The sequence below is a fragment of the Protopterus annectens genome, chromosome 6.part1 (genome assembly GCF_019279795.1).
Source record: "Protopterus annectens isolate FY-2018-M chromosome 6.part1, PAN1.0, whole genome shotgun sequence".
NCBI classification, from domain to species: Eukaryota; Metazoa; Chordata; order Ceratodontiformes; family Protopteridae; genus Protopterus; species Protopterus annectens.
Window position 1 is genome coordinate 431,074,790 of NC_056738.1, and position 25,981 is coordinate 431,100,770.

Sequence of the window (25,981 nt, forward strand, 5' to 3'; positions counted from 1 at the left end):
CGTATTCACTGCTCTAATTTTTTGGCCCTGGCCATTGAGTCCCCCCACACCATTTTGATTGGCCACAAAAAATTATCACCTTCAGCCCATTCAGATTATGTTTACACCCTACCCTTCTGTGCCAACCCACTCACCATACTCAATGCAGATCTCAAGTCCACAGAGTAACTGTTGGTGTAGTTCCCCTTATTTTACAGCAAGGCTGAAACGTGAGGTCTCCAGGACATGCAGTGCTACTAAAAACCTCTTTCCCTTCATCCAGGGTGGGTGAGATAGTAAATGCCACTCATTCTGATCCCCCTCGGCCAGATCCTCAGGGATAGGATATACAGGTTGAGTAGTGGATCCGAAGTCACAGTCAGGACTCCATCCGTCTGCAACACACAGCCAACTGTTCAGAGGCTAAGATTTGAAAGCAGCATGTACTTAAATTTATATTAACTTTAGCAGCTTTTGACAAACTAGACTCATCCAACAGAGAGAATGTGCAAGCAAGCAGTTCATTTTTTGGTGCCATCTGAATTCTAACTTCACACAATATTACCCTCTACACGAAAGTCCTGCTTAAATTTAAAACTATTCCTTATCAATTTTTAACATCTACTGTCTACAGTCTGACTTGCATTTGTGCCTCTGTGTTTTAGAAGAAATTTCGGACAACTTCTGAAGTATACGACTGATGAACCAATGTGGAATTTTTTTTTAACGAAGCAGCATCTACTGCTCTACAATTTGTCTTAAACATTGCAAACACTGTCATTTTCACTGTTTTACATTCATAGATTTTGCTTATCAACTTCCCTCCAACAGTATTCAATTTCAAACTTCTGAACTATCGGTCTTTCCTTTGACACATCTTACAAAGATGTCCTTTTTAGCACAGCTAATACAAGATACATGACAAGATTCTATAACGTAGTGTACAGGGAAGACAATGCTTACCTTTCATGCTTACAGGCACACCTAGTACACACAGCTTTCATTTAAACAACCAAATATTACTCTTTTAATGCTAGAAACTGAGTGTCCCTTTTCATATCTATTACTTCTGCAAAATTTTCTGTTTTTTACCTCAACTTAAAAACTTCCACGTTTTCAGCTCATTAATGCCAGGGATTACAGAAATTCAACTACTGTTTTGTTAAGTGCTGTGGGATATTTTGCAACTACCTGACCTACCACCAACTAATGCAGATACGACCTCAGTTTTATGTCTCCTCCAAAAGACTGACTAGGCATTAACCATGGGAAATTTGCCATAAAGAACAAAGTTCAGCATATGGACTGTACAAATGATAAAAAGTAACTGTCGGACACAGGCCATGTATGATGGCCTACTGTAGCACAGGACATGACTAACTGAAAGACGGTGCATTCACAACTGGACATGGGAATTTCTTAAAAAAAAAAGACAAAATGGGACAGAAGGAGCAATGACTCAAGGACTAACTAAGGTTAATCTTTGATGTCAGACCATCCATTTTATATACATATATCCAGGAATAAGCAACAAAAAAAGCATACTTGAATACATGAGAATGAAACCAGTATCACTTGCATGGTCAATAAGTTCAGGTACTTTCCCAAAAAAGGCAACATCAAATGGATGCTTGATGAAACAAAGTTTGAAACTATATTCAAAACAAATTCAGACCTTTTTTTTTTGGGAGAAGCATTCATCTTTTCTTACAACAGACTCTGACTGGCATCTCTAAAACAAGTGTCCCAGTATCTGCCAAATGTTTTCACTCATTTTCATAGCTACTCAAAAGTTGAGAAACTGGAAGTAAGCAGTGGATCTAGAATACCCCACTCGCTACTGCAGTCAGAGGCCAGCTCTGAATGGCAGGGAAGGGCTTTCCCAGGCATTGGATGCATTACAACAGAAAAATAGTGTTTAGTTGAGAGGACAAAGGAAGCTTAGCAAAAGTGAAAGGGAACCTGAATCAGCAAATGCATCTGCCTCTGACAAGGTGCCACTGTGCAACCTTACAGGGATAAGTCTGGCGGCAGGAGAGGTGAAAATTCCCCACAGAAATATTTTTTGTGTGTTTGGGAAAATGCAACTCATCTGCTGATTGTAGCATGCATGTCAGCAAATTACTTGTCGGCAAATGCAAATAATTCAAAAGACAGCATTTCCACAATTTTAAACAAAAATTAGAAATGTCACCCTTAAATTCAAGTTTTAATTAAAAAAAATACACTTGCAGTTCCTCGGAAATCAAGAACAATCAATTAAAAAAAAAGTCTTGAAAACAGCACAAGACAGGAGCAAAACAAAATGTACTCTTCCTAATATATGAACAAAAGAAAGGAGGGCCCTCTCAAGCAACATCCATACTGCATTCTGCTTAGCTCATCACCAACTCACAAACAACCTACACAGAAACCAGAACGCAAATTGCATACTCGTGCTAAGAAGCAGGCACCTTGACGAGCTTAACAGGAAAAATGGGAACAATGGACAAGACTATAATGTAGAAGTATATGCATACAGGTATACTTTCCCTCCAACTCTTGCACACCAAATGTGACTTCCTTGGATACATAACATAACCTAATAATCCCTCTTTATTATAATTGCAGTAACAGTATTGTGAAGGATTAAAAAACAAGCTACAATAGAGGCATGAGAAGCCCTTCTTGAAGATCAGCTGCCCTTTCCTCGGGCAAATTATATTAGTTACATTCAGGCACCTGCACAATAAGCAACAGCTCATCTTCCAAAAAGGCTTATTTACTCCAAAGAAAAATGAAAACCAATATTCAAGCTTTCTTTTCCAACATACTTTCTATAAGAATGAAGAGCCTCAAACTCTGGAGCAGACAGTTAATTATTGAAAACAGTGCAATTTACCTTGCTTTTCGTGACTTTTCAGAGTTGGTTAGAATGTTCCAGCCCTTCATCACTGGCATGGCACAAGCAGCTACAGGCTTTAAAAAACAAAGGGAAGAACAGAATATCAGACCTCTGGAATATGTAAAACGTGTTTTTGGTTTACTTTCACTCCAGCATCATTTGATTATACAACAAAAATGTCACACAGTACCACTGCAACCGGCAGATGGATGACAGGGCAACAAAATACCTAGGTCCCATGCAAAACACCACAGTGTACACACTTGGATGCTCCAGTGCTAAAATTCTGCCAAACATGAGATATGAGATGACAGCTCAGTATTTTACTCATATATTCCCCTTAAAAGCTAGCATATTAAAGTGATATAATTACCTAAAGTAGTACAACAGACATGAATTTGTAAGTCACAAAACTCTCATACTTGCATACACACACAAACATGTATGCAGTTAAACAAGATCACTTTCACCAAAATCTGAAAAAGAAGCTACTGTTGCAGTCATATGGTATCTAATCCTGGTCATTCTTCTCAGTACGTTCATCCAGCAGTAGTACCCACTGCAGCTCCGTTCCATAATTTATAATCATATATTAAAGCTTTGATTCTTAGAGGCAAATCTTACAAAAACATGAAAGACATCTTTAAATATGAATAAGCGACAGATTCATCACAACAGTGCAGTTTTCCTGGCAACTTTTTTTTGCGAGCAAGCAGCATTACTTCAAATGTGGACTAAAAGGTACACAAGGTTTGCCATAATTCTCTATGCTCTACTATACTTTATTTTACATTTGTTTACCAATATAGTCCGACTGGATATATGTCCATTTTCAGCAGAGGCCCAGGGAGAAAATCTCCAAAAAGACATTCAACAAACTTGTTATATTCTTACACTTTAAAAAGTACAGTGTTGTACCTACCATAAATGTAGATGTTAGAGTGTACACCCTGCTGCAGTCATCACACTTGGGTTATCCTGTCGTCAGGCGGTCCCCGCAGTCAGCCGGAATTCCAAAGTCTTGGTCCGGCGTCGGTTGCTGTCGCTTCTTCCCTAACGTCAGTGCGCCAGGGATATATATAATGCATCCAACGCCATCTTCTTCAGTTTTTCTTGCCCCAGATGTCCCCAAAAAGGTGGTCAGTAATTAGTACCAAATAAAATAATTTCTTTTTTTTTTTTTTTGCACAAACACAAAAATCCCTCCAGCTATAAGCAAATACATCAGGAAGGTGTTGTATAGATTTAGCCAGTTAGATCAGAGGGGATGGAGGGAGGGTAACCTGGACTGCAGCAGGGTGTACACTCGAACATCTACATTTATGGTAGGTACAAAACTGTACTATGTTCATTGTGTTACCCTGCTGCAGTCATCACACTTGGGTAGAATCCCAAAGCTATGGATGGGTGGAGGAGTTAGAGGATTAGAGGAGGCTAGAAAGCCCTGCAGAACTGCAGTGGCGAAGCCAGCCCTAGTCTTACAGTAAAGTGGTAAGTGATAGTGTTTGGTAAAAAAAAAGTATGTACTGAACTGTTGCAGCTTCCAAAATCTCCTTGGTTGGCACCCCCCTGAGGAAGGCTGTAGATGTAGCTGTTGCCCTGGTAGAGTGGGGCCTAATGGGAGCAGGAACTGGTTTTCCATAATGGGTATAGCAAAAACGAATGCAATGTCCTATCCATTTGGAAATGGTTTGTTTTGATATAGCCTTCCCTTGTGAAGCTGTAGCATAGGATACAAAGAGCTGGTCAGATTTTCTGAAAGCCTTAGTTTTATCCAAGTAGTAGCAAAGTTGCCTGTGAATGTCCAACAAATGCAAAAGTCTTTCTCTTTTGTTCTGTGGGTTTGGAAAGAAGGTGGGTAAGTGAATGGTTTGATTTAAAGACACACTGGAAACCACCTTAGGCATGAAGGAAGGATTAGTTCATAGAGAAACTCTGTCTTGATGGAAAATGAGGAAAGGTTCCACTGCCATTAGTGCCTGCAGCTCTGAGACTCTTCTAGCTGAAGTTACTGCTAACAGCAGGGCAGTCTTCCATGATAGGAACTGTAGATCTGCAGAGAAAGCTGGTTCAAAGGGAGGTAGCGCAAGTTTTTCCAGAACAAAATTGAGGTCCCATGTTGGTGTAGGTGCTCTCCTGGGGGGTATGATATTTTTTGCCCCTCTGAGGAACTGCCTTAGAAGTGGATGCGAAAATAAGGGTGGTTCTGTGTTGTAGTTGGCTGAAATAGCTGATGCATGGATTTTAATGGAAGAAAAAGAATGTCCTTTGTGCAACATCTCAGTTAAATACTGTAGAATCTGAGGCAGGTGAGTCTGAAGTGTGTTTTGGCATTTAGTTTGGTTCCAAGCACAAAACCTTTTCCATTTGTCCGCATAGGCCTTCCTGGTGCTGGGCCTCCTAGCTTCCAGAATAACATCCATAACTGCTTGGGAAAGAGGAGCTGGCTGGATGTTTAGGTGATTTTCCATGCAGCCAGATTTAAGGTTTTTAGCTGGCTGTAAAGAATCTGATTGTTTTGCTGTGTGAGCAAATGGGCAGTTTGTGGTAAAATCCAAGGTGGGCCCTGGGCCATATTCCTCAATAGTGGGTACCAGTGCTGGCGTGGCCAGGCTGGGGCTATGAGCATCAGTCGTGGTCTCTCCTTTCTGACTTTCAGAAGCACCTTTGTGAGGAGAGGCAATGGAGGGAAGGCATATACGGTCAGGTTTTTCCAGCTGAATGAGAGTGCGTCCACTTTCCAAGCTTGATGGTGAAGTGCCCTTGTATAAAATTTTGTTAGTTGATAGTTCTGAGGACTGGCAAACAGGTCTATATCTGGAAAGCCCCATTTTTGAGTTATAATTGCAAATACTTGTGGATCTAGTTTCCACTCGTGGGGATCCATGATGTTTCTGCTGTGGTCGTCTGCCAATGTGTTCTTTTGTCCTGGCAGGAATTGAGCTTGTAAGTGAACTTGGTAAGCCAGAGCTGTGTTCCACAAGGTCACTGCTTGCCTGCATAGAGGGTAGGAGTGTGTACCCCCTTGTTTGTTTATGTACCACATTACTGTGGTGTTGTCCATCCTTATTGTAAGTCGTCCTGGATGGAATAGATTCTTGAAGGCTGCCAGAGCATTCTGTACAGCTAGCATCTCTTTTTGATCGATGTGCAGATTCCTTTGATCTGCAGACCATACCCCTTGAATGCACTGTTCTGCCATGTGTGCCCCCCAGGTGTAGTCCGATGCATCTGTTGTCATAGTTTGCCTGGCTGGGGGCAAGGTGAAAGGCTGATCCTTGTTGAGGTGACATGCCAGTGACCACCACAGAAACTCCTGTTGTAGGCAGGGAATGAGAGATATCATTGTGTCCAAGCTGTGGCTGTGTTGAGACCATACGCTTTTTAGGTACCACTGTAATTTCCTCATATGCAGCTTTGCAAATGGTATTAGAAGTATGCAAGATGCCATGAAGCCCAAGGCCTGCAGAATTTTTCTTGCAGGTAGTTGAGTCTTTGTTGCCATTGTTTTGAAATATTGAGTCAGTTGTAGTTGTTTGTCTGGCGTCAGATAAGCCTTCTGGGCCATTGTATTCAAGCTGGCACCCAGGAATGTCATATTTTGTGAGGGTAATAGTTTTGATTTATTTTCGTTTACTGTGTACCCCAGACAACTTAGAAGATGTTTTACAAAAGCCAGATGTTGTAAGAGGATGTCCTTGCTTTCTGCTTGGATGAGGCAGTCGTCCAGGTATGGGTATATTTGAATCCCTCTGTCTGCAGCATGCAATTACCGGTGCCAGGCATTTTGTGAAGACCCTGGGCGCAGTAGATAAGTCAAAGGGCAGTGCAGAGAATTGGTAATGGATTGAACCTGCAATGAAACGGAGGTATCTTCTGCAACTTTGTCTGATATGGACATGCAGGTATGCCTCCTTGAGGTCCAACGTTACTAGCCATGCTTTCTTGCCCAACATGGGAAGAAGCTGCTGTAGTGTTAGCATCTTGAATTTGGGTACTTGTAAGAAGGTGTTTAGAATTGAAAGGTCCAGAATTGGTCTTCAGGCATTGTCCTTTCTGGGAACTAGAAAGAGTCTTGAGTAAAATCCTTGGCCTTGCTCTCGAGTAGGTACCAGTTGATTGGCTCTCATGTCCATGAGAGCTGTAATTTGTCTTTGTGCCTCTGCCCATTGATTTTGTGGCAAGTTTGGCATTCCTCTTTTCATTGGCAAGGTGTGAAAATGGAATCTGTATCCTCGTGAAATTATGTCCATGACCCATTTGTCCTTTGTGACAATGTGCCAGTTGTCTGAAAAAAGTGCGAGTTTTCCTCCCAAGGGGGCTGCCAAGAGTGTGTTGCTTGGCCAGATGAGGTGCAAGTCATTGAGTTTGCCTTCTAGTAGTTTGGGACCTGTCTTCTCCTCCCTTCTGTGCTGCAGTGCCCCATTGTCGAGGTTTGTACTGGGCTTGTGGTTGTCCTCTGCCTCTTGGACATCTGTATTTACCCCTCTGTGGCCTGTCAGTAGCTGGAAAGGACCAATTTTTTGTTGGCCAATTTCTGCTGAAGCGAGGGGGCTGTACCTGTAGGAAATCTTTAACTGTCTGCATAGATTTTGCCTTGTCCTCCATTTTCTTTAAAACTTCTTCTGCTTTAACTCCAAAAAGAACATCCTGCTGTAAAGGGAGCATCTTGAAGCTTTGCTTTAACATGATCAGGCAGAGTTTGTTCCTTTAACCAAGCATGCCTGCGTACAACAGACCCAGTGACAGCTGCTCTGCAGGAAGCCTCCAAAGAATCAAGCCCACATCGTAAAGTACGTTTGCCCACCTGTTTAGTTGCATGCAACAGATCCTGCATTTCTTTCAATTCAGACTGTTGAGGGAATGTACTCATTTTTTGTTTTAACTGAGACAATAGAAATTGCTGATATTTTTAGCATGTGAAACTGGCAATTTAGTGCCCTCATAGCTAGAGTGGCTGAGGTGTAAACCTTTTTCCCCCACCTGTCTAGTGCTCTGGAGTCCCTTTCAGAGGGTACAGGATTTTTAGCCATAGAAGCCTTAGCCCCTTTGGGACCCTGGAAGATTGTCTCTGGATCAGCAACAGGACTTTTGTAAAGAAATTTGTGGGAATCAGGCACTCTATAGTATCTGTCAGGTTTGGCCGGAGCAGGAGGCAGAGAGTCTGGGTTCAAACTGGATTCTAAATAAACATCATCCACAATGTCTAAAACTGAGGGGATGGCAAGTGGTCTGTGCTGCGGGAGTAAAAGAAACTCTCTGAGCCTTTTCTTTGAGTCAGAGTAGTCCTGACCTTCCCAGTGAAAATGTTCCCTCATAGTGTGTAAAGTTTCCCCAAAGGAGTAGTCTTCAGGGGGAGAAGCTGAGGGAACGGAATCCTCAGAATCAGAATCTTCATAAGGGGAGAAGGAGTAATCTTGGTCCTCTGAGGAGCCTGAGGAAATAGATACTTGTTCAGAGGATGCATAATCTTCCTCTTGTCTAGGCCTTTTGTCAGGAGGGGGTTGGGAACCCCTGATTAAAGGGATCAAATCTTCAGCCATTTTGAGCATCTGTTTCTTAGGCATGGGGCCCTGAACAGGGGACTGAAGTGCAGTCTTTTTAGGTTTAATAGGAGTCTTCGTCTTAGGATACTTTTTAATGGTGAGCGTAGTCGGTCTGAAGACGCCTTCAGAAACCGAAGGTGTTTCTGTAGCACCAACATCTTTTTCAGGAGCGTCGTCGGTAGGGGCTGAACAAAATGGCTGCGTCGGCCTGGTACTTTCCGCCAAAAGTTCCGAAGCGGTCTCGGGTTCCAGATCTGCGGTAGTCAGGAGCTGCGTCGGAGCCTCACTGAAGACCGGTGAACCGTAGACCGTACCAGCCGAGGCCTCGGAGTCTGGCTTGGGTCTAGGCTGCCTGTCCTTATCCTTGTGTTTTTTGTGCACGCCGGTAGTCGGTTGCTCCGACGGCATAGTGTAGTGAAATTTTCTACCGAAGTAGTGTCGTGCGAAATCAAAGCATCTTTTTATAGTACACTTATTAAACCTAGCACAAAAACGACAACTAGTGACGTCGTGGTCTGGGCCTAGGCAAGGTATGCAGTAAGAATGAAAATCCTTATGAGGTATTTGCTTCTCACAAGAAATACAATTGTTAACTTTTTCTGACATCGGTCTGAGGCAAGAAAAGTTTCCCCAATGGGGCACTTAGCTTTATTGAAGACTTCGGTCTGAAATTCGAGTTCGAAAATCTCAGGAGTCGGCCGACCGGCACTTGCTAACTGCTTCTGCTTCGGGCACCGCGCGGCAAGAAAGACTGGAGAAGATGGGGTGGGATGCATTATATATACCCCTGGTGCACTGACGTCAGGGAAGAAGCGACAGCAACCAACGCCGGACCAAGACTTTGAAATTCCGGCAGACTGCGGGACCGCCTGACGACAGGGTAACCCAAGTGTGATGACTGCAGCAGGGTAACACAATGAACATCACAAATAAAAGGATTTTTACACAGATGTAAAAAAAACCCCCACAAAAACAGATACACAAATTATTAAATTTTTACTCAGATGGAAAATTCTAGACTGTTTTTAAGAATGATAGGGTATTGAATGCCTAGTAGGCTAACCTGGTAGCAGATACAAGGAGATCATAGGATTTATAAGTTAAGAAACAAAGTGTAGGCAGAAGTCCTCCATGTGCACACGAGGGATGGTTAGAGATAGTTGCATTAGGCCAAGGACATAGCCATTGTTTTTTGAAGTACTGAATCAAGACTTTTCTTGAATTGAGGTAGAGAGAGTTCAGATGTAAGATTAGCAGGAAGAGAATTCCAAGTTTTGCCAACAGAGTTAGCAAATAGGTTTTATCATCTGTGTTGTTGGATTTGAAAGTTTGAACTAGTAGTCTTTCAGATGAACGAAGTGAGCCAAGGTTACTGTAGGGGTGATTAGGTTTTTAATTAGGGGTGTATTATCTGGCTGGTACAGAATCTTCTGTGCAATTATTAGTTGGTTAACCTGAAGTAGGTTAGGCAGTTCAAGCCATCCTAGTAGATTTAGGTTATGACACTGATGAGTTCTGCAGGCTGCACTGGTAGCAAATCTAGAAATGTGACTGCAGCTGCCAGAAACTTTATCAAGATCAGTTTTGCTGAGGTTTGTAAATAGAGAGGAAGCATAGAGGAAGGTGGAGAGAAGATGAGTACGAGCAATTACAGTTTTGGCTAATGGCATTAGGAAGGGCTTGATCCTATATCGTGAGCCAAGTTTTTTTATTAACTGTTTTAATAGTTTTATTGATATGCAGATCAAACTTAAGGTTATTATCTATCATAATTCCTAACAGTTTGGTTGAGGAATCTGTGTAATTTAATTTAATCCTGACTTGTGCTCAGGACTAACTTTAACCTGTGGAACTTGTTTAACTTGCTTACTTATGTAATCTCTGTAAATAATCTGCTTGTAATATGTAATGCTGGTATTATGTAATGCTGTATCTGCTTACCCTTGGAGCTTTTCTCCCCGGGCCTCCGCTGAAAATGGACATGCATCCAGTCGGACTATCCCGGTCAACAAATGTAAAATAAAATAAAAATAAAATAAAAAAATAATGGTGCCGTTGTTGGATTTTAATGTAAAGGTTATAGGGGCAGACCTGTGAATGGGGAAGAAAAGCAGCTGTTTGATTTTATTAGGATTTAAAATGAGACAACAGTTAAGGAGCCAATTTTCAACTGTGCTAAAAGTATTTTGGGATAGAATCTGCAACTCTGTAGGTGAAGTGTCGGGAGCATACTGAAGTGGAGTCATCTGCATAGTGAATGTATGTAATCTATAACCACCACTATATTCTGCCACACTTATTCTCACACAAATTATCCAGAAAAAAATATTTTGGGTTGCTGGTGTTAACAACGGATTACATTACTAAAACATTAAACATAAATAGTAATGTGTGTGTGTGTACGTATTTATTAACATTGTCTGTTCACCTATCAAAAGGTAGGCAGCACTTTTCTCAACATCTTAGATCCCCTTTCCCCTTAAGAGACACCTGGTCTTCTTTATGTATACAAGCAACTACGCATTGTGTGTGAATGTAAAATAAATGAAATCAAAAGGCAGGCAGCACTTTTCTCAACATCTTAGATCCCCTTTCCCCTTAAGAGACACCTGGTCTTCTTTATGTATACAAGCAACTACGCATTGTGTGTGAATGTAAAATAAATGAAAGTTATGCACTTACCATAACAATACATCAATGAAGTTGGTCTCAGTCTAATTCAACCTGTGGGTAATCTGATCCCACAGTGGCCAATTCCTTCAGACTTCAAACTCTACCTTACTCCTCAGATCAAGTCTGCCCCATGACAACCACCTCCAACATGCACTAAACTTCTCTAACCAAACAGGATGCAGGATTCCAAAGATGAGGAATGGACAACCTCCACTGCCCAGCCATTACAGAAAGGGAAATTCGCCATACCAACAGAGGGTCAGGAATGGCGAAGATGTACCAGATGGAAACAGAGAACATGGATCTATCATTATGGTAAGTGCATAACATTCATACCAGATGTTTGCTCCATCTGGCTTCAACCTGTCGGACAGTGTCCCCAGCCATGCAAATTCCTCAAGAAGAACTAAGGAAGGATATCTGCAACATAATGGAGCCAAAGAAGTCCTGGATCTTGACAGAATATCCAGCTTGCAATGCAACACAAAAGTGTGATGACCCATCCAAGCAGCAGTTGTACAAACTTTATCCATTGATTCTCTGGAAAAGAAAGTTGTGTAAGTGGTCACAGCCCTGGTAGAATGACCACTGATATTGTGTGGAAGGGTCTTACCTTTCAGAGAATATGCAAGCAGGATACAATCTGGCAGCCATTTGGATAAAGTCACTTTAGACATGGGGGAGCTGAGCCTGGATTTCTGAAATGAGATAAATGGATTTCCTGGAAACTTTGGTAAGATCTAAATAGAATCTCAATTGCTTATGCATATCCAAACAATGCAGAAAGGTACAAGACTTTATTGGAGAAACTTGGGGGGAAAAACACAAGGAAATTAACAGAACTGTTAAGGTTACTCTTGGAAGCTACCTTAGGGAGAAAAGAAGGGTTCATAGGAAGAGGCATACCGTCTTTGTGGAACACCAAATAAGGAAAAGAAGAATAAAGAGCTTACAACTCCGAAAACCCTCATTGCCAAAGTAACAGACACCAAAACCAAGATCTTCCACGAGAGCTTCAAAACAGAAGCAGCTAAAGGTTCAAAATGGAGGGCCTGCAAGGACCTACAAAACAAAAGGCAATTTCCAGAGAGGAACAGGATCCCGAATTGGGGGATGGAGAAAAAGGGACCTTTCAGGAATGAGTTGGAAATCTTGAGGGAAGCCAGAAGAACAATATCCCTGCCAATATGGAAATTAGAGAAGGCTGTCAACTGCACCTTAGTAGTAGAAAAACTGGAACCTGATTGAAACAATTCAGCAAGAAATTCCAAAACGGATTCCAAGGGAGGAGAGAAAGGGCCAGTTCCATGAGACTGCACCCAAAGCACCAAATGTCTCCATTTACTAGAATATAATTTCCTTGTACACTACTTCTGAGAAAAAGACAAGATGTGAACTACAGCCTGTGAAAGCTTGTGATTTCAGGCAATCAAGGGAACTGGAGAAACCATGCAGTTAACTTGAGGGGCTAAAGAATGGGGGGATCCAGAGCTGGTGGATGAGAAATAAGATCTGGAACAGGGCACAATACCCAAGGGGGGTACTTAAGAAGAGGCCAAAGGAGGGGAAACCACACCTGACAAGGCCAAAAAAAAAGGTGCTTTGAGGAGCATAGTTGCTATTCAGTGGTCTGCCTTTTGAATAAGTTTTACCATCAAAGGAACTGGCAGATATACCTAAAGTCGTCCTAGGAACCAAGCAAACACCAGAGTGTCCCCAGGTGTCTGTCCTGGAAGAGGAACTAAGTGTAACAGTTGCTGCACTTGGAGTTGGACAGGGAAGGAAAAAGATTGTAACACGGAGTGCCCCTGCACCAAAAAATCCAAGCACAACCCTCAGACTTGGGGACCACTTGTGGGGAAGCAGAATGCTCCTATCCAGCTTGCTGGATTCCCCCGGGATATGTATTGTCAACAAAAACTGCTGAGAAGAAATCATCCATTGCCAAACCATCATGGCCTCTTAACAAAGAGGATACAAACATGTTTCCCCCTGCTTGTCAAGATACCAGATAGACCGTATTCATCTGTACTGAAATCATACCTCTGAGAAGGCATCCTGAAAGGTCTGCAACACAAGATGGTGCACCGTGACCATCCAGTATTTGGTCTTTTTCATGAGCTGATTCTGTTTGCTTACATATTCTTGATTGGTACGAAAAGAATACGGAATACACGCAAGACCTGTGCTGGTCTGGTGGGACCTCTTGGATGACTCAGTTTGTGAGCAGCATGTGAATCTCCACTGCTGCTTGCAGCCCCTGATGGAGTGGAATGTCCGAGGGATGTTTGTGATGACAGTTTGGAACCTCTAAAGAGGTAACTGAAAAGATTCTGAATAAGACTCTACACCCATGCATCTTAAGTGAGCTTTTGAGGGAAGAGCCATGCCCCCCCCTGACTGCCTCCACAGTAGGACAGTCTGGCAACCCTTCAGGATCACTAAAAGGGCCCATCTCAGAATGCCCTCCAGAAGCTTAATTCTGCATACCACCCCTGCCTCACAGGCAGTGTCCATTATAATCCTTGGAAGGAATCCTCTGAAGGAGCATCCTGAGAAGAATGCTGCAACTGTCTGAAAAAAAGAGTTGCTTACCCCCCTCGGATCCTTTGTAAAGGTCCATTGGAAGGCTGGTGAAGCACATACCTACAGTGGACAGTCTTCCAGTCTTGTTTGCTTCTCATTAGAGTATCTTTAATTTCTTCCTGAACAAGCAAGACTCAAACAGGGCACTGGCAAAGGACGACTTGAAACAATCCCCAAAGTTGCATAAATGCATCCAAGTGTAGAGCCGCATGGCTGTGCCACTCAGGACACTCCATCACAAAATGAGCCCTATGGATTCACTGGCAACTGAAAGCAGGCTAGACAACAGAGTCTCTAGTTTCTTCTGAATCCCAGGAGACTACTGTGCCTTGACACACCTTGACACTTCACACACCAGGTCATGGTGAAGCCTTGTGAAGTGTGATACATGATCTCAATGCAAAAGTGTCTGAGACATAGGACCACTACCCTAAATGATCCAAAGCTGGAGGTTGCCTATTTGGGGGATGGTCCAAGGAGATCTCTTCAGAGATTTCCTTCGTGGCAGCTGCCCCCATAATAGCATTGATGGCCATATCCTTACTGCAGGGTGGCTGGTCCTTGGGGGAGGGTGCAAGAATCCTATCAGGCTTCTTGGGGATGGGTCTACTGTGTCAGATTCCTTCCACTCCCTGCAGGACACTAGGTCTATAAGCGCATCGGGAGGGGGAGCCATCCAAAGGGTAGGCTGGCCCACTACAAATGCCTCGAAAAATGCAAACTCCTTTGGAGAGAGGGTTTAAGTGTTCCAGCTTCAGCACTGGCAAAGTAGCTCCAATAGATCGCCAAAAGAGGCACCACCCCACAGAGACTTAGGGAGTCCCTCTCCTTCCTCAAGGTCAGTACTCCTCATGAGACTCCTCCGGGTAAGTCAAGGCATTTCCTCTTACATCTCCTCTTCCCTGAAATATCTCACTCCTGTGACGCTGAGGGGTGAAGGGAAGATGATTGAAACCCTGCTAAGGGTGTAGGCTGGAGACCCACTGATGCAGGCTGTCCAGGAGCAGACTGATGACTGGCTGCAGACCCAGATGAGAAAGGGGAAGGGACACCAACCAGAAAAACCTGACCCTTCTCCGTATAGGATAGCATCCTTTTTACAACAAAGGCCAATGCAAAAGCTGGCATCGCTGAACTGAGGGTCCCAGCACCCGAAGGTACCAGACACACACCCAAGCCTGAGGGAGCTACGCCTAGCCGCGGACATTGAGTTCGGAGCCAAGATATTTAAAGACAAAGCTCTTAGTGGGAGAGGTGAGCCCAAAGCAAGCATAGTCAACACTGACCCAGAAACTCCCACTTCTACATCACAGCTCTGAGGTCCTGACGGCCCCAAAGTAGTCAGAGTTGACGTGACCAGGGAATGAATCAGAACCAAAGATGACCAAGCTGTCCGATCCGACATGCAGGGTGGGAAAGCAGATGGGCCCAAAGACAGCAGATTCAAAGGGGCTGAAGGAGGAGTCAAATATATAGAGCTGAAGGTCTGGGAACAGGACCCACAGGGATAAGCCCTAACTGCATCTGCAAAAAGGACCTCATCAGCTGCTCCAAGTCAGAAGCTTTAATGCTGCCCACTGACCTTTGTGACCAGATGAATGAAGCCACCAACTGTGTTTGGAGGGCTGTTTAGAAGAGGAAGAACCAGTCAGATACGACCTGCAGAGGCTCTGAACCAGGGTGGGGAAGGAGAAAACCCTGGCGACAGCTCCAGCAGTGTGGAAGGGAAAGCTGTCCTAATTGGAGTCCCTTTAAGCAGAAAGGGACTATGGCAGTTTGGAAGCCAGAGCTGGAGGCTCTCTCATGGTCGAGACTGATTAAGGAGTTGTTTGTGAACACAGTATTTTAGAGAGAGGAAAACAGTACGACAGTCATGCACGCATAAGCTGGTCATTTGTCCTAGCTGAGGGAGTGAACACCATAATGACATCAGGATGTTCTTGCAACCCCCGCATCAACTTCAGATAACCATAAGACTCTGTTCTCTGACAGAGGTCACACTGCCATCTGGTCCTTGAGCTCTGGCACATCTCTACGGTACCTGATTTTGCCTCGTATTTTTACTTTGTCCCTCAAAATTTCTGATGTTCTCATAAATCAGAGGATTACAACCTACCTATAGTGTCAGACTTTCATTTTCTTACTATTCAAAAATGTACATTGATGCAAAAAGTACAGTTGTGTACACTTTCCATAAATGTAGATGTTAGAGTGTATTCACTGTTGCAGTCATCACACTTGGGTTATCTGCCTGCAGGTAGCCCTCAGTAGGCACGAATACCAGAGTCTTGGGATTTCTGCATCAGATGCTGTTGCCTCTTCCATGACATCAGGTCATCAGGGATATAAAACATGCAGCAAACACCAGTTTTTCTTGCCCCAGATGTCAGGAGCCCCCAAAATACGAAGCAACTATGTGGTGTGGAACACCTCCAGTAAAAAGTAAATACCACTGCCATAAGATATGGCCAAAAAAAGGATAGGTAGAAAGTACAAAAAAAGTCAGGGGGCTGGAGGGAGGGTAACCAGGACTGCAACAGTGAATATACTCGAACATCTACATTTATGGTAAGTGTACACAACTGTACTATGATCTTCGTGTTTCACTGTTGCAGTCATCACACTTGGGTTGATTCCCAAAGCTTTGAAAGGGTGGAGGCAGTCAAGTGTTATTAGGGCTGGCTAGCAGGCCTTGCAAGACTACTGCAGCAAATCCTGCTCTGGATTTAGAAAAGATAGGCAAGTGGTAATGCTTGGTGAAGGTGTGTACAGAACTCCAGGTTGCAGCTTCCAGGATGTCTCTGGCAGGGACTCCCCTGAGAAATGCTGTAGAGATTGAGGTAGCCATAGTGGAATGAGTTCTGATCCCATGTGGGGTAGGTTTTCCATGGTGTTTGTAGCAGAAATGGATGCAGTGTGCTATCCATTTGGAAATGGTTTGCTTAGAAATGGCCTTACCCTTTGCCCCTACAGCAAAGCTGACTAGCAGCTGTTCAGATTTTCTGAAAGGTTTAGTCCTGTCAAGGTAGAACCTGAGCTGTCTGTGCACGTCCAAGGAGTGCAGGATCCTTTCCCCTTTATTCTGAGGATTAGAGAAAAAGGTTGGTAAATGGATGGATTGGTTTAAAGCCACACTGGATACCATCTTGGCCATAAATGATGGGTTAGTCATGAGGGAAACCCTGTCAGCATGGAAAATAATGAAGGGTTCCACAGCCATTAGTGCCTGTAACTCAAGACACTCTTCTTGCTGAAGTGATGGCTAACAGTAAGGCTGTTTTCCAAGAGAGGAATTTTAACTCTGCTGCAGCAGTAGGCTCAAAAGGGGGAAGTGTGAGCTTCTTTAGTAGAAACTTAAGGTCCCAGGCAGGGGTGGGAGCTCTCCTCGGGAGCCTTAAATTGTTAGCTCTTCTCAAGAACTGTTTGATGACAGGGTAAGAAAAGAGAGGTGGCTCAGTATTGTAATGAGCTGAGATGGCAGAGGCATGAATGTTAATTGATGAGAATGATAGGCCTCTGTGGAGCAGCTCTGCTAGGCAATCTAGGATTTGAGGTAAGGTGGGCACGGCTGTGTCCTTTCCTTGAGACTGGCTCCAAAAACAATATATATCTTTTCCACTTTTCTGAATAGGATTTCCTAGTACAAGGCCTCCAGGTAGCAGCTTCCAGGATGTCCCTGGTAGGGACTATTCTGTGAAATGCTGTATTGGTAGATGCAGCCCTGGTGGAATGAGATCTTATCCCCTGTGGGGTAGGTTTTTCCATGGTGCTTGTAGCAGAAATTAATGCAATGGGCTATCCATTTGGAAATGGTTTGCTTTGAAATGGTCTTCCCCTCTGCCCTTGCAGCAAAGCTAACTAGCAGTTGGTCAGATTTTCTGAGAAGCTTAGTCCTGTCCAAATAGAATCTAAGCTGTCTGTGCATGTCAAGAGAATGCATTATCCTTTCCCCTTTATCTTGATTAGGGAAAAAGTAAGCAAATGAATGGATTGGTTTAGGGCCACACTAGACTCCACCTTGGGCATAAAGGATGGATTAGTCCTGAGGGAAACCCTGTCCGCATGGAAGAGAGAGAAATTATGCACTTACCATAACGTTCCATGTTAGTTGTCTTCTTCTCACCTTCTTTCTTGCTGGATGGGTTCGGAGCTGAACCTCGGCTCCGACTCAGCCTAATACTAAAGCTCGAGAGCTATTTTTACCTGCTCGAGGGTATGCTATGTCCCATAATGCTAGGCATCATATACCCAGATCTCGTCTGCTGCTTCAGCTACGAGGTTGCGTTTTCACTGGCTCCAGGTCGTATTTAAGATTTTTTTATATTTATAGTTAGTTTTTGATAGATATTTTGCTAGAGGTGTGCTCAGGGGATTAGCCAGGCTGCAAGGTTCAGGGTTTGAAGCTGAGGGTGCAGAATCTGGCCCGCCTGCTGGGGCAGCAGGGAAGGGGTCTGAGGCAGGTGCCATGGTTGTTGCACAGTCAGACTGCGCAAAAAGGGGTACCAGTGCTGGCGTGGCCAGTGTGGTGCAATCAGTACTGCCCTTGGCTTGTCCTGTTTGATCTTTAGTAGAACCTTCGAGAAGAGAGGCAGAGGGGGAAGGCATAAACAGAGATGTTTTCCCAGGTAAAAGAAGGACAGGGCAACCACTTTCCAAGCTTGACTGTGGGGAGTTCTAGCGCAGAATTTGTTCAATTGGGAGTTCTGAGGGAAGGCAAACAGGTCAACCCCTCTGGAGTTCTCATTTGTTCCTCAGATTGAATATTTTGGGTTCCAGTTTCCATTTGTGTGGGTCCATGAGATTTCTGCTCAAGTCATCTGCCAGTGAATTTAGTTTTTCTAGCATGAACTGATCTTGTAGATGCCCTTGGTAGCTTAAGGCTGTGTTCCACAGAGCTATGGCTAGTCTGCAGAGAGGGTAGGAGTGTGTTCCCCCTGCTTGTTTATGTACCACATAACTGTGGTGTTGTCTGTCTTTACCAACAGTTGTCCTGGAAGAATAAGGTCTTTAAAGGCTGTCACAGCATTCTGTACAGTTAACATTTCTTTTTGATTAATATGCAGGTGCATCTGATTTGGGTTCCATTTGCCCTGAATGCACAGTCCTGCCATGTGAGACCCCATGCATAGTCTGATGCGTCTGTTATTGTTTGGGCGGCAGGGGGTAGAGTGAAAGGGGGTCCCTTGTTGTGGTAGCAGGCCTCTGCCCATCAAAGAAACTCTGCCCTTAAACAAGGATTGATAGGAATCAGTGTTTCCAGGTCTCGAGAATGTAGACACCATAGACTTTTTAGAGATCATTGAAGTTTCCTCATATGCAGTCTTGCATATGGAATTAGCAGAATGCAAGAGATCATGAACCCCAGAGCTTGCAGTATTTTCCTTGCAGAAAGCTGGGTTTTTGTGGCCAATAGTATGAAGTAGGTTGTCAAATAAACTTGTTTCTCTGGAGTGAGGAAAGCCATCTGGGAAGTTGTGTTCAAGCTTGCTCCCAGGAATACAATCTGTTGGTAGGGTACTAGGTATGATTTCTTCTTGTTGATGGTGTAACCCCAGTGAGGTTAGAAGTTTCTTTACAAATGCCAGGCGTAATAGCAAGTCCTGACTTTCTGCCTGAATCAGGCAATCGTCCAAGTATGGGTAAATCTGAATATCTCTCTGCCTGCAAAATGCAATGGTTGGAGCTAGACACTTTGTGAACACCCTGGATGCAGTACATAAGCCAAAGGGAAGTGCAGAGAGCCCATCCTGAAACTTAGGTATTGTCTGCCAGATTCTCTTATTGGGATGTGCAGGTAAGCTTCCTTTAAGTCTAGGGTTGCCAGCCAGGCATCCTTGGCTAGCATAGGAAGAAGCTGTTGAAGAGTTACCATTTTGAATTTTGGAACCACCAGAAAGGTATTGAGAATAGAGAGGTCCAGGATAGGATGCCAGGAATTTTCTTTTCTGGGTACCGGAAACAGTCTTGAATAAAAACCTTGTCCCCTTAGTTCTGCTGGGACAGGTTGAATAGCCCTGACACTGAGAAGGGAGAGAACCTGCTGCTGGGCCTCCACCCATTGATTTGGGGGGAGGTCTGGCCCACCATATGGGGTTGGTAGTGTGTGGAAGTGGAATCTGTATCCTCGAGAAATCATGTTCAAAACCCATTTGTTCTGGGTAATGAGTTCCCTGTTTTTGCATGCAGGGCGAGCTTTCCTCCTAAAGGAGCAAGAACTAGAGCAGGGCTTGATAAGGTTAAGTCATTGTGCCATTTGTCCGTAGGGGGAGGCTTGCTACTCCCTGCTTTGGAAGTGGGAGCCCCCCACTGCTTAGATCTGTGCGCAGCCTGAAATTGAAGTCTTTGTGGTCTCTGGTTCCTGGGTTTGGACTGAAGGCCTGGAAGGGACCGGAAAGGACTAATTATTTGAAGGCCAATGCCTACTGAATCTGGGGGGGGGGTTTACTTGGAGGAAAAAGCTAAATCTATGCAAACTGTTAAAGATTTTCTACATCTTTTTGAGGACTTCCTCTGCTCCATTGCCAAAAAGACTGTCTTGATTTAAGGGTGCATCCAGTAATTTAGCTTTAACATGATCTGGCAGGTTTTGTTCCTTAAGCAAAGCATGCCTTCTAAGTACAGACTCAGTGACAGCAGCCCTGCAAGATGCTTCTAAAGCATCAAAACCACATTGCAAAGTATGTTTACCAACTTGTTCTGCGGAATGCATTAAATCTTGCAAGTTTTTCTGTTCAGCACAGTCAGGAATCAACATAATTTTCTGCTTAAGTAGTCCCATAATATGCCGAGATACTTTAACTGGTAATGTAAAGTCCCAACGGCCAAAGTAGCAGAAGTGTAAACCTTCTTTCCCAATCTGCCTAAGGCTCTAGAATCTCTATCAGGAGGAGTAGGGTTTTTGGCAACAGTAGCCTTAATGCCTTTTGGTCCTTGGGAAATGGTCTCTGGATCCGCAGTAGGATTCTTAAAGAGGAACGTGCGAGAGTCAGGTACTCTGTAGTACCAGTCAGGTTTTCTGGGAGCTGGAAGTAAAGTGTCTGGGGTAAGGCTATATTCCAAGAAAACATCATCTAAAACAGCCAGAACAGGAGGGATAGCTAAAGGCCTGTGTTGAGGCAGGAGTAAGAATTCCCTAAGTCTCTTTTTGGACTCAGAACAGTCCTGGCTTTCCCAGCGGAAATGCTCCCTAAGTATGCAAGGTTTCACCAAAAGAAAAATCTTCTGGAGGGGAAGAAGAGGGAATGGAATCCTCTGCATCAGAATCCTCATAAGTAGATAAGGGTAAATCCTGGTAGTCAGAAGGAACAGAGATATCAGATTCCTGATCAAAAGAATCAAACAAGAAATCAGTTCTAGGTCTCTTAGAGGGGGAAGGCTGGCTTTACCTAATTAAGGTAATAAGGTCTTCTGCCATTCTAATAATTTGTTTTTGAGGCATATGGGCCTGAGAATGCGGTTTGGTTGCAGGTTTTCTATGTGTAGTGTGAGATTTAGGCCTAAGGAATTCGGTACTTCTAGACGGAAACTATGCCGTTGGTTTAATATGAAAGTATATAGGCCTGAATACACCTTCAAAAGCCGGTACCTGCACAGCGGCTCCGGACCCATCCAAGGTAGACATCTGCAGGTTCCATAGTCAAAGAAGCATCTCGCAGCATACCGGACTCCAAATGGGTCTCAGTGGAGGCCTGCAAATCTGTAGTAGTGGGTATCAGGGGCTGCGAAAGCGCCTCACTGAGTACGGGCGGACTGGCGACTAGCTTAACGGAAGTGTCGTCGGCAGTTTTGGACCTATGTGGTCCGTATCTGTCTTTATCCTTACGTTTTTTCGGAAGATCGGTAGTCGGATGGCTGAATGAAGCCATTTCAGAGTAAGGCGATCGAGAGCGAAAGTATTTAGCTACAAAAATAGCCAGACGACGAATAGTTCGGGCGTTGAACAAGGCACAAAACCGACAGTGAGGGACGTCTTGATCTGGGCCTAAACAGGTGACGCAGTAAGAATGAAAATCTCGGAGGTATTTGCTTTCCACAGGCAAGACAATTTTTTCTAACATCAGTTAGAGCAAGAAAAAAGGATCCCAAACTGGGTACTTACCTTTTTTGGAAACTTCGGGTCTGAAACACGAAAATGAAAATTTCAGGAGTCGGCTGACCGGCACTTGCAAACTGCTTCTGCTTCGGGCATCACACGGCAAGAAAGACTGATGTACATCAGCATGTTTCATACCCCTGACAACCTGACATCATGGAAGAAGCGACAGCATCTGACGCAGAAATCCGAAGAGTCTGGTATTCAGGCCGGCTGAGGGCCATCTGCAGGCAGATAACCCAAATGTGATGACTGCAATAGTGAAACACAAAGAACATCATCTCTGCCATTCCATAAACTAACTACTACATCCAGGAAGTCAGTCATCACCAAACTCCTGCCCCAACACCTCTTCCCTTGAAACAGCCACTTTCCTCAACTCTATTGAAACCATTCAAAAACTAAACAATCCAGACAATATCTCCCCCTGTACTCCCACAACTTCCCTTATTACTTCCTTCTCACTTACACCTGTTCCTACAAATTACATTAGGTCTCTCCTTTGTAAGTTAAAACCATGCTAACAGTCAGCTGACATTCTACCCCCCGTATTTCTTAAACATGATACAAATTCAACTGCTTACACCATCTCCATACTTGTATAAACAGAACCATCAAGGAAAATACAGTCCCTGATATTTGGAAAAAATTATATGTTTTACCACTTCACAAAGGTGGCAATTCCACTGATCCCACTAATTTCAGACCTATTGCCATACTGTTTTCCTCTCTCTAAAATACTCAAAATTATGTTCACAAACAGCTCCTTAATCATCTGTTTCAAGAAAATCTCCTAACCCCTACCCACCATGATTTTTGCCCTCAACACAGCATATCTAATGCACTAATATCGTTCACCATTACCATCACCAAAGCCAGTGATAAAAATAAAATAGTCTCCTGTTTATTCCTCAACCTTTCCAAGGTCTTGGATACCATCTCTCATTCTCTACTACTATCCAAACTCTCTAACCTAAACCTCTCAGGTTCTAAACTGGTTCATTAGCTACCGCTCAAATAGATTTCAGTCTGTCAAATGGCCATAATCCTTTTCTCCTGTCCTAACTGTAAAAAATGGTATTCCTCAAGGCTCTATTCTTGGTGCCCTTCTCTTCAACATTTTTACTAACTCCATCTTCATTTCATGCCCACTCTCTACTATTATCCAATATGCGGACGACTCAACCATTACCTCCTGCACAGACAATTTTGACAAATTATACATCATCACTCAATCTCTACACTGGTGTAAAATGGCTAGCAAACCAACTTCTGCTTAACCCTAAGAAAACCAAACTCCTCTTTCTACCAAAAACACTTGAACCTCCAAAATTCAATTTCACTGTCACTTCCCTAACCCCTACAATTACCGAAACTCACTAAACACCTTGGTGTGACAACAGATGACTAACTCAAATTCGACCTCCATATTCACAGTATTTAAAAACAGCAGAAATTAGGTATACTATACAGACGCCCAACATTTTTCTATCAGAAAAATCCAAACCCACTTGCTCAAGCTTTCCTGCACCCCACTCTATTCTATGCTGCCCCTATGCCCACCAACCTTCAATCCAAACTTGTAACTAAACTGGAGCTCATACACAAAGTTGCTAGATTTGCCGTTTATGTGCCCTACTGATCTCACCATTGCCTAGCTCTAAAAAGACTCCAATGGCTCAAGTTCCAAAAACTCCTTCTGCCTCAGCTGAACCAAACTCATTCCATTCTTAACTACCCCTTCCTCTTACCCAGCTCTCTTCTCCAATATCTTACTATACTCAAAATAAAGCTCTCCAAACTCACAACCAAACCTTCTTGAGGTGTACATGCCTAAGGAGAACAATGGCAAACTCCTATATAGCCACTCCTTAGCACACACTTGGGACAAATTACCCCTACACATATGTTCCATTACCAACACCAATTTCTTTATTTAAAAAAAAAAAAAAAAAAAAAAGGCTAAAATCCCGCCTGCTAAACTCATGATCATGCCATGATCCCACCTAAACTGCCAATCTTCCAACCCCCCCCCATCTCCTTTATATACTAATCTATTACTGCACTCCCACTTTCTATATTACCAGGGAGTCTTTCGTCTCACTGTTGAATACTTTTTCATATTTTGTATATATTTTTGTTTTACACTGAAAATAAAATCATTGCGGACTATTCTTTTATACTTATCTATATATATATATATATATATATATATATATATATATATATATATATAAATAATGTATTCACCTATACTGTATGTACTAAATCACTGCTGAACATAGTTTCCCTACTTTTTTGTATATAGCTTTGTTTTACACAGCTTTTGATGTATTTCACCTATATGTACTAATCTGTAAATAGTCTCAGTCTCTATTTGTATTTGTCCATGCTTCATTCATCTAACTTTAATGTATTACACTTTCTTATACTAAATTGTATACTGTAATATTTGAACTCTGGAGCTTTTCTACTCAGGCCTCCCATGAAAAAGGGCTTTCGGCCCAGTCGGACTAATCTGGTAAACAAATGCAAAAATAAAATAGAAATAAATCTGTTGGAGAAGATACAAGTGCTGGGTTCTAGCACTTGTGGATATATAGGACTTGCACTGATACAGGACATCCTGGACAATCGGGTCTCTGATGGTAAGGTAAGAGAGAGACACACACACAGAGACAGAAATATACACAGGGATATGGTAAATTCTTACACAATTACACTAACAGATGTCACACTGATCAATGTTGCAGTTTTACTGACTGATGGATATCCTGTCAAGGATAGCCATAATTCTGGCCAGCATACCAAAAACAGAACACCTTCTTCTCCCACCGTATGTCTTGACATATGACATAAGCGCTGGTAAGAGGTACACAAGGAACATAAGGGCATAAGTTACCTAATGACTTTCCCATCCCAAACCAAGGAGTCTAAAGCAGAAGCAGGGGAAACTATACACAAAAAATAGGTATAGGTTAAGAAGAGGTAGAAATGGTGATAAATGTCCACATCAACCAAGGAGAAAAGGAAGAGAGCAATGACAGGGGAAAGAGGGTAGGATGCAATACTGCAACAGTGATCATTAAGACATCTACCATAATGGTAAGTTCTAGCACAACTGTGCTGTGCCCATCCTGTGATCAAAGCGAAGTACAAGGCTAACTGCCTTTGTGGGCCATTTTAAGCCTAGACAATTCCCTTTTCATTAGTGAAAAATCAAACCTGTACCTTGTTTTTATAAGATAAGCACCTTAACTTTTATACCAGCTCCCCAATGCAGTATTACTGACTGTTGGGAAGATTCCCAAAGCTACCAAAGTGGAAAGGGAGGTAGATTGAGAGGCTGAGCTAGAGTTAAGAATACCTTGAAGAATAAATCCAACAAAACTAAATTTTACAACATGTATGGAAATCTAATTGGCTGTTTATAGAATAGATTTACAGCCCAAACCTTTGAAAAATGCTCCAGAGAAAGAATCGCCACTTGTGGAATTTGGGAAATGAGCTTTAACAAGACAGGAAGCAATTTTCCATGAAAGGAATAAAAAGAAATGGAACTGGAAATCCATTTAGAGATTTAAGACCAAAGTTCTTGCCTTGAAAGGAAAAACAAATTGATCATATTTTCTAGTCTTTTGACTTTGTCAAGGTAAAAATCAGAGATGGCTATGGACATCCAAAGAATGAAGGAGGCTCTCCCCATTATTTTGGGGAGATGGAAAAAAGATAGGAAGGTTGATGGACTAATTCAAGCAGAGCTCACAGACCACTGTGGCATAAAGGAAAGGCTAATCCCAATGGTTACCCTGTCCTTCTTAAAAATGAAGAGTGGAGAGGTCATAAGTGTATTTTTTTTTTTTTTTTTTTACTGTTTTTGCCTTATCTTTTCAAAAAACAAAAGATGTTTCCTTGTTTCCCACCTTTCTAAGCTAGTATAGTCCAGTTTTCAGGCTAGTGCTGAATTCATAGGTTGGTACTAGGCTATCAGCCCTAGGGCCTATACAAGCCTAGCCATAACAATTCCCTGGCTATTTCTTCCCACACTATTTACTTCCCTTCAGCCATTCAGGGCTGTTACAAGTTTCTGAGTTGCCCCATACCTTACTTGGATAGAAGAAGGTTTCTCTGTTCATCTGTGAGGGAGGGAGCTTTGAGCAGCCATCTGTCCCTGGAGGAGTGGTTCCAGCCCAGAAGTTAGAAATTTATAGGCCATTTTGG

The 25,981-nt window shown here is 43.1% G+C and overlaps 1 protein-coding gene across 1 annotated transcript in view; it reads right to left on the reverse strand.

The window, feature by feature from the left end:
• The window catches only part of NDUFS1 (NADH:ubiquinone oxidoreductase core subunit S1), a 1,309,138-nt gene that overhangs the window by 1,072,807 nt on the left and 210,350 nt on the right, over window positions 1-25,981 (reverse strand). Inside the window, exon 5 of the mRNA XM_044075860.1 lies at window positions 2,861-2,937. Coding sequence (XP_043931795.1) covers window positions 2,861-2,937 — 77 coding nt within the window. The remainder of the gene's footprint in view (window positions 1-2,860; window positions 2,938-25,981) is intronic.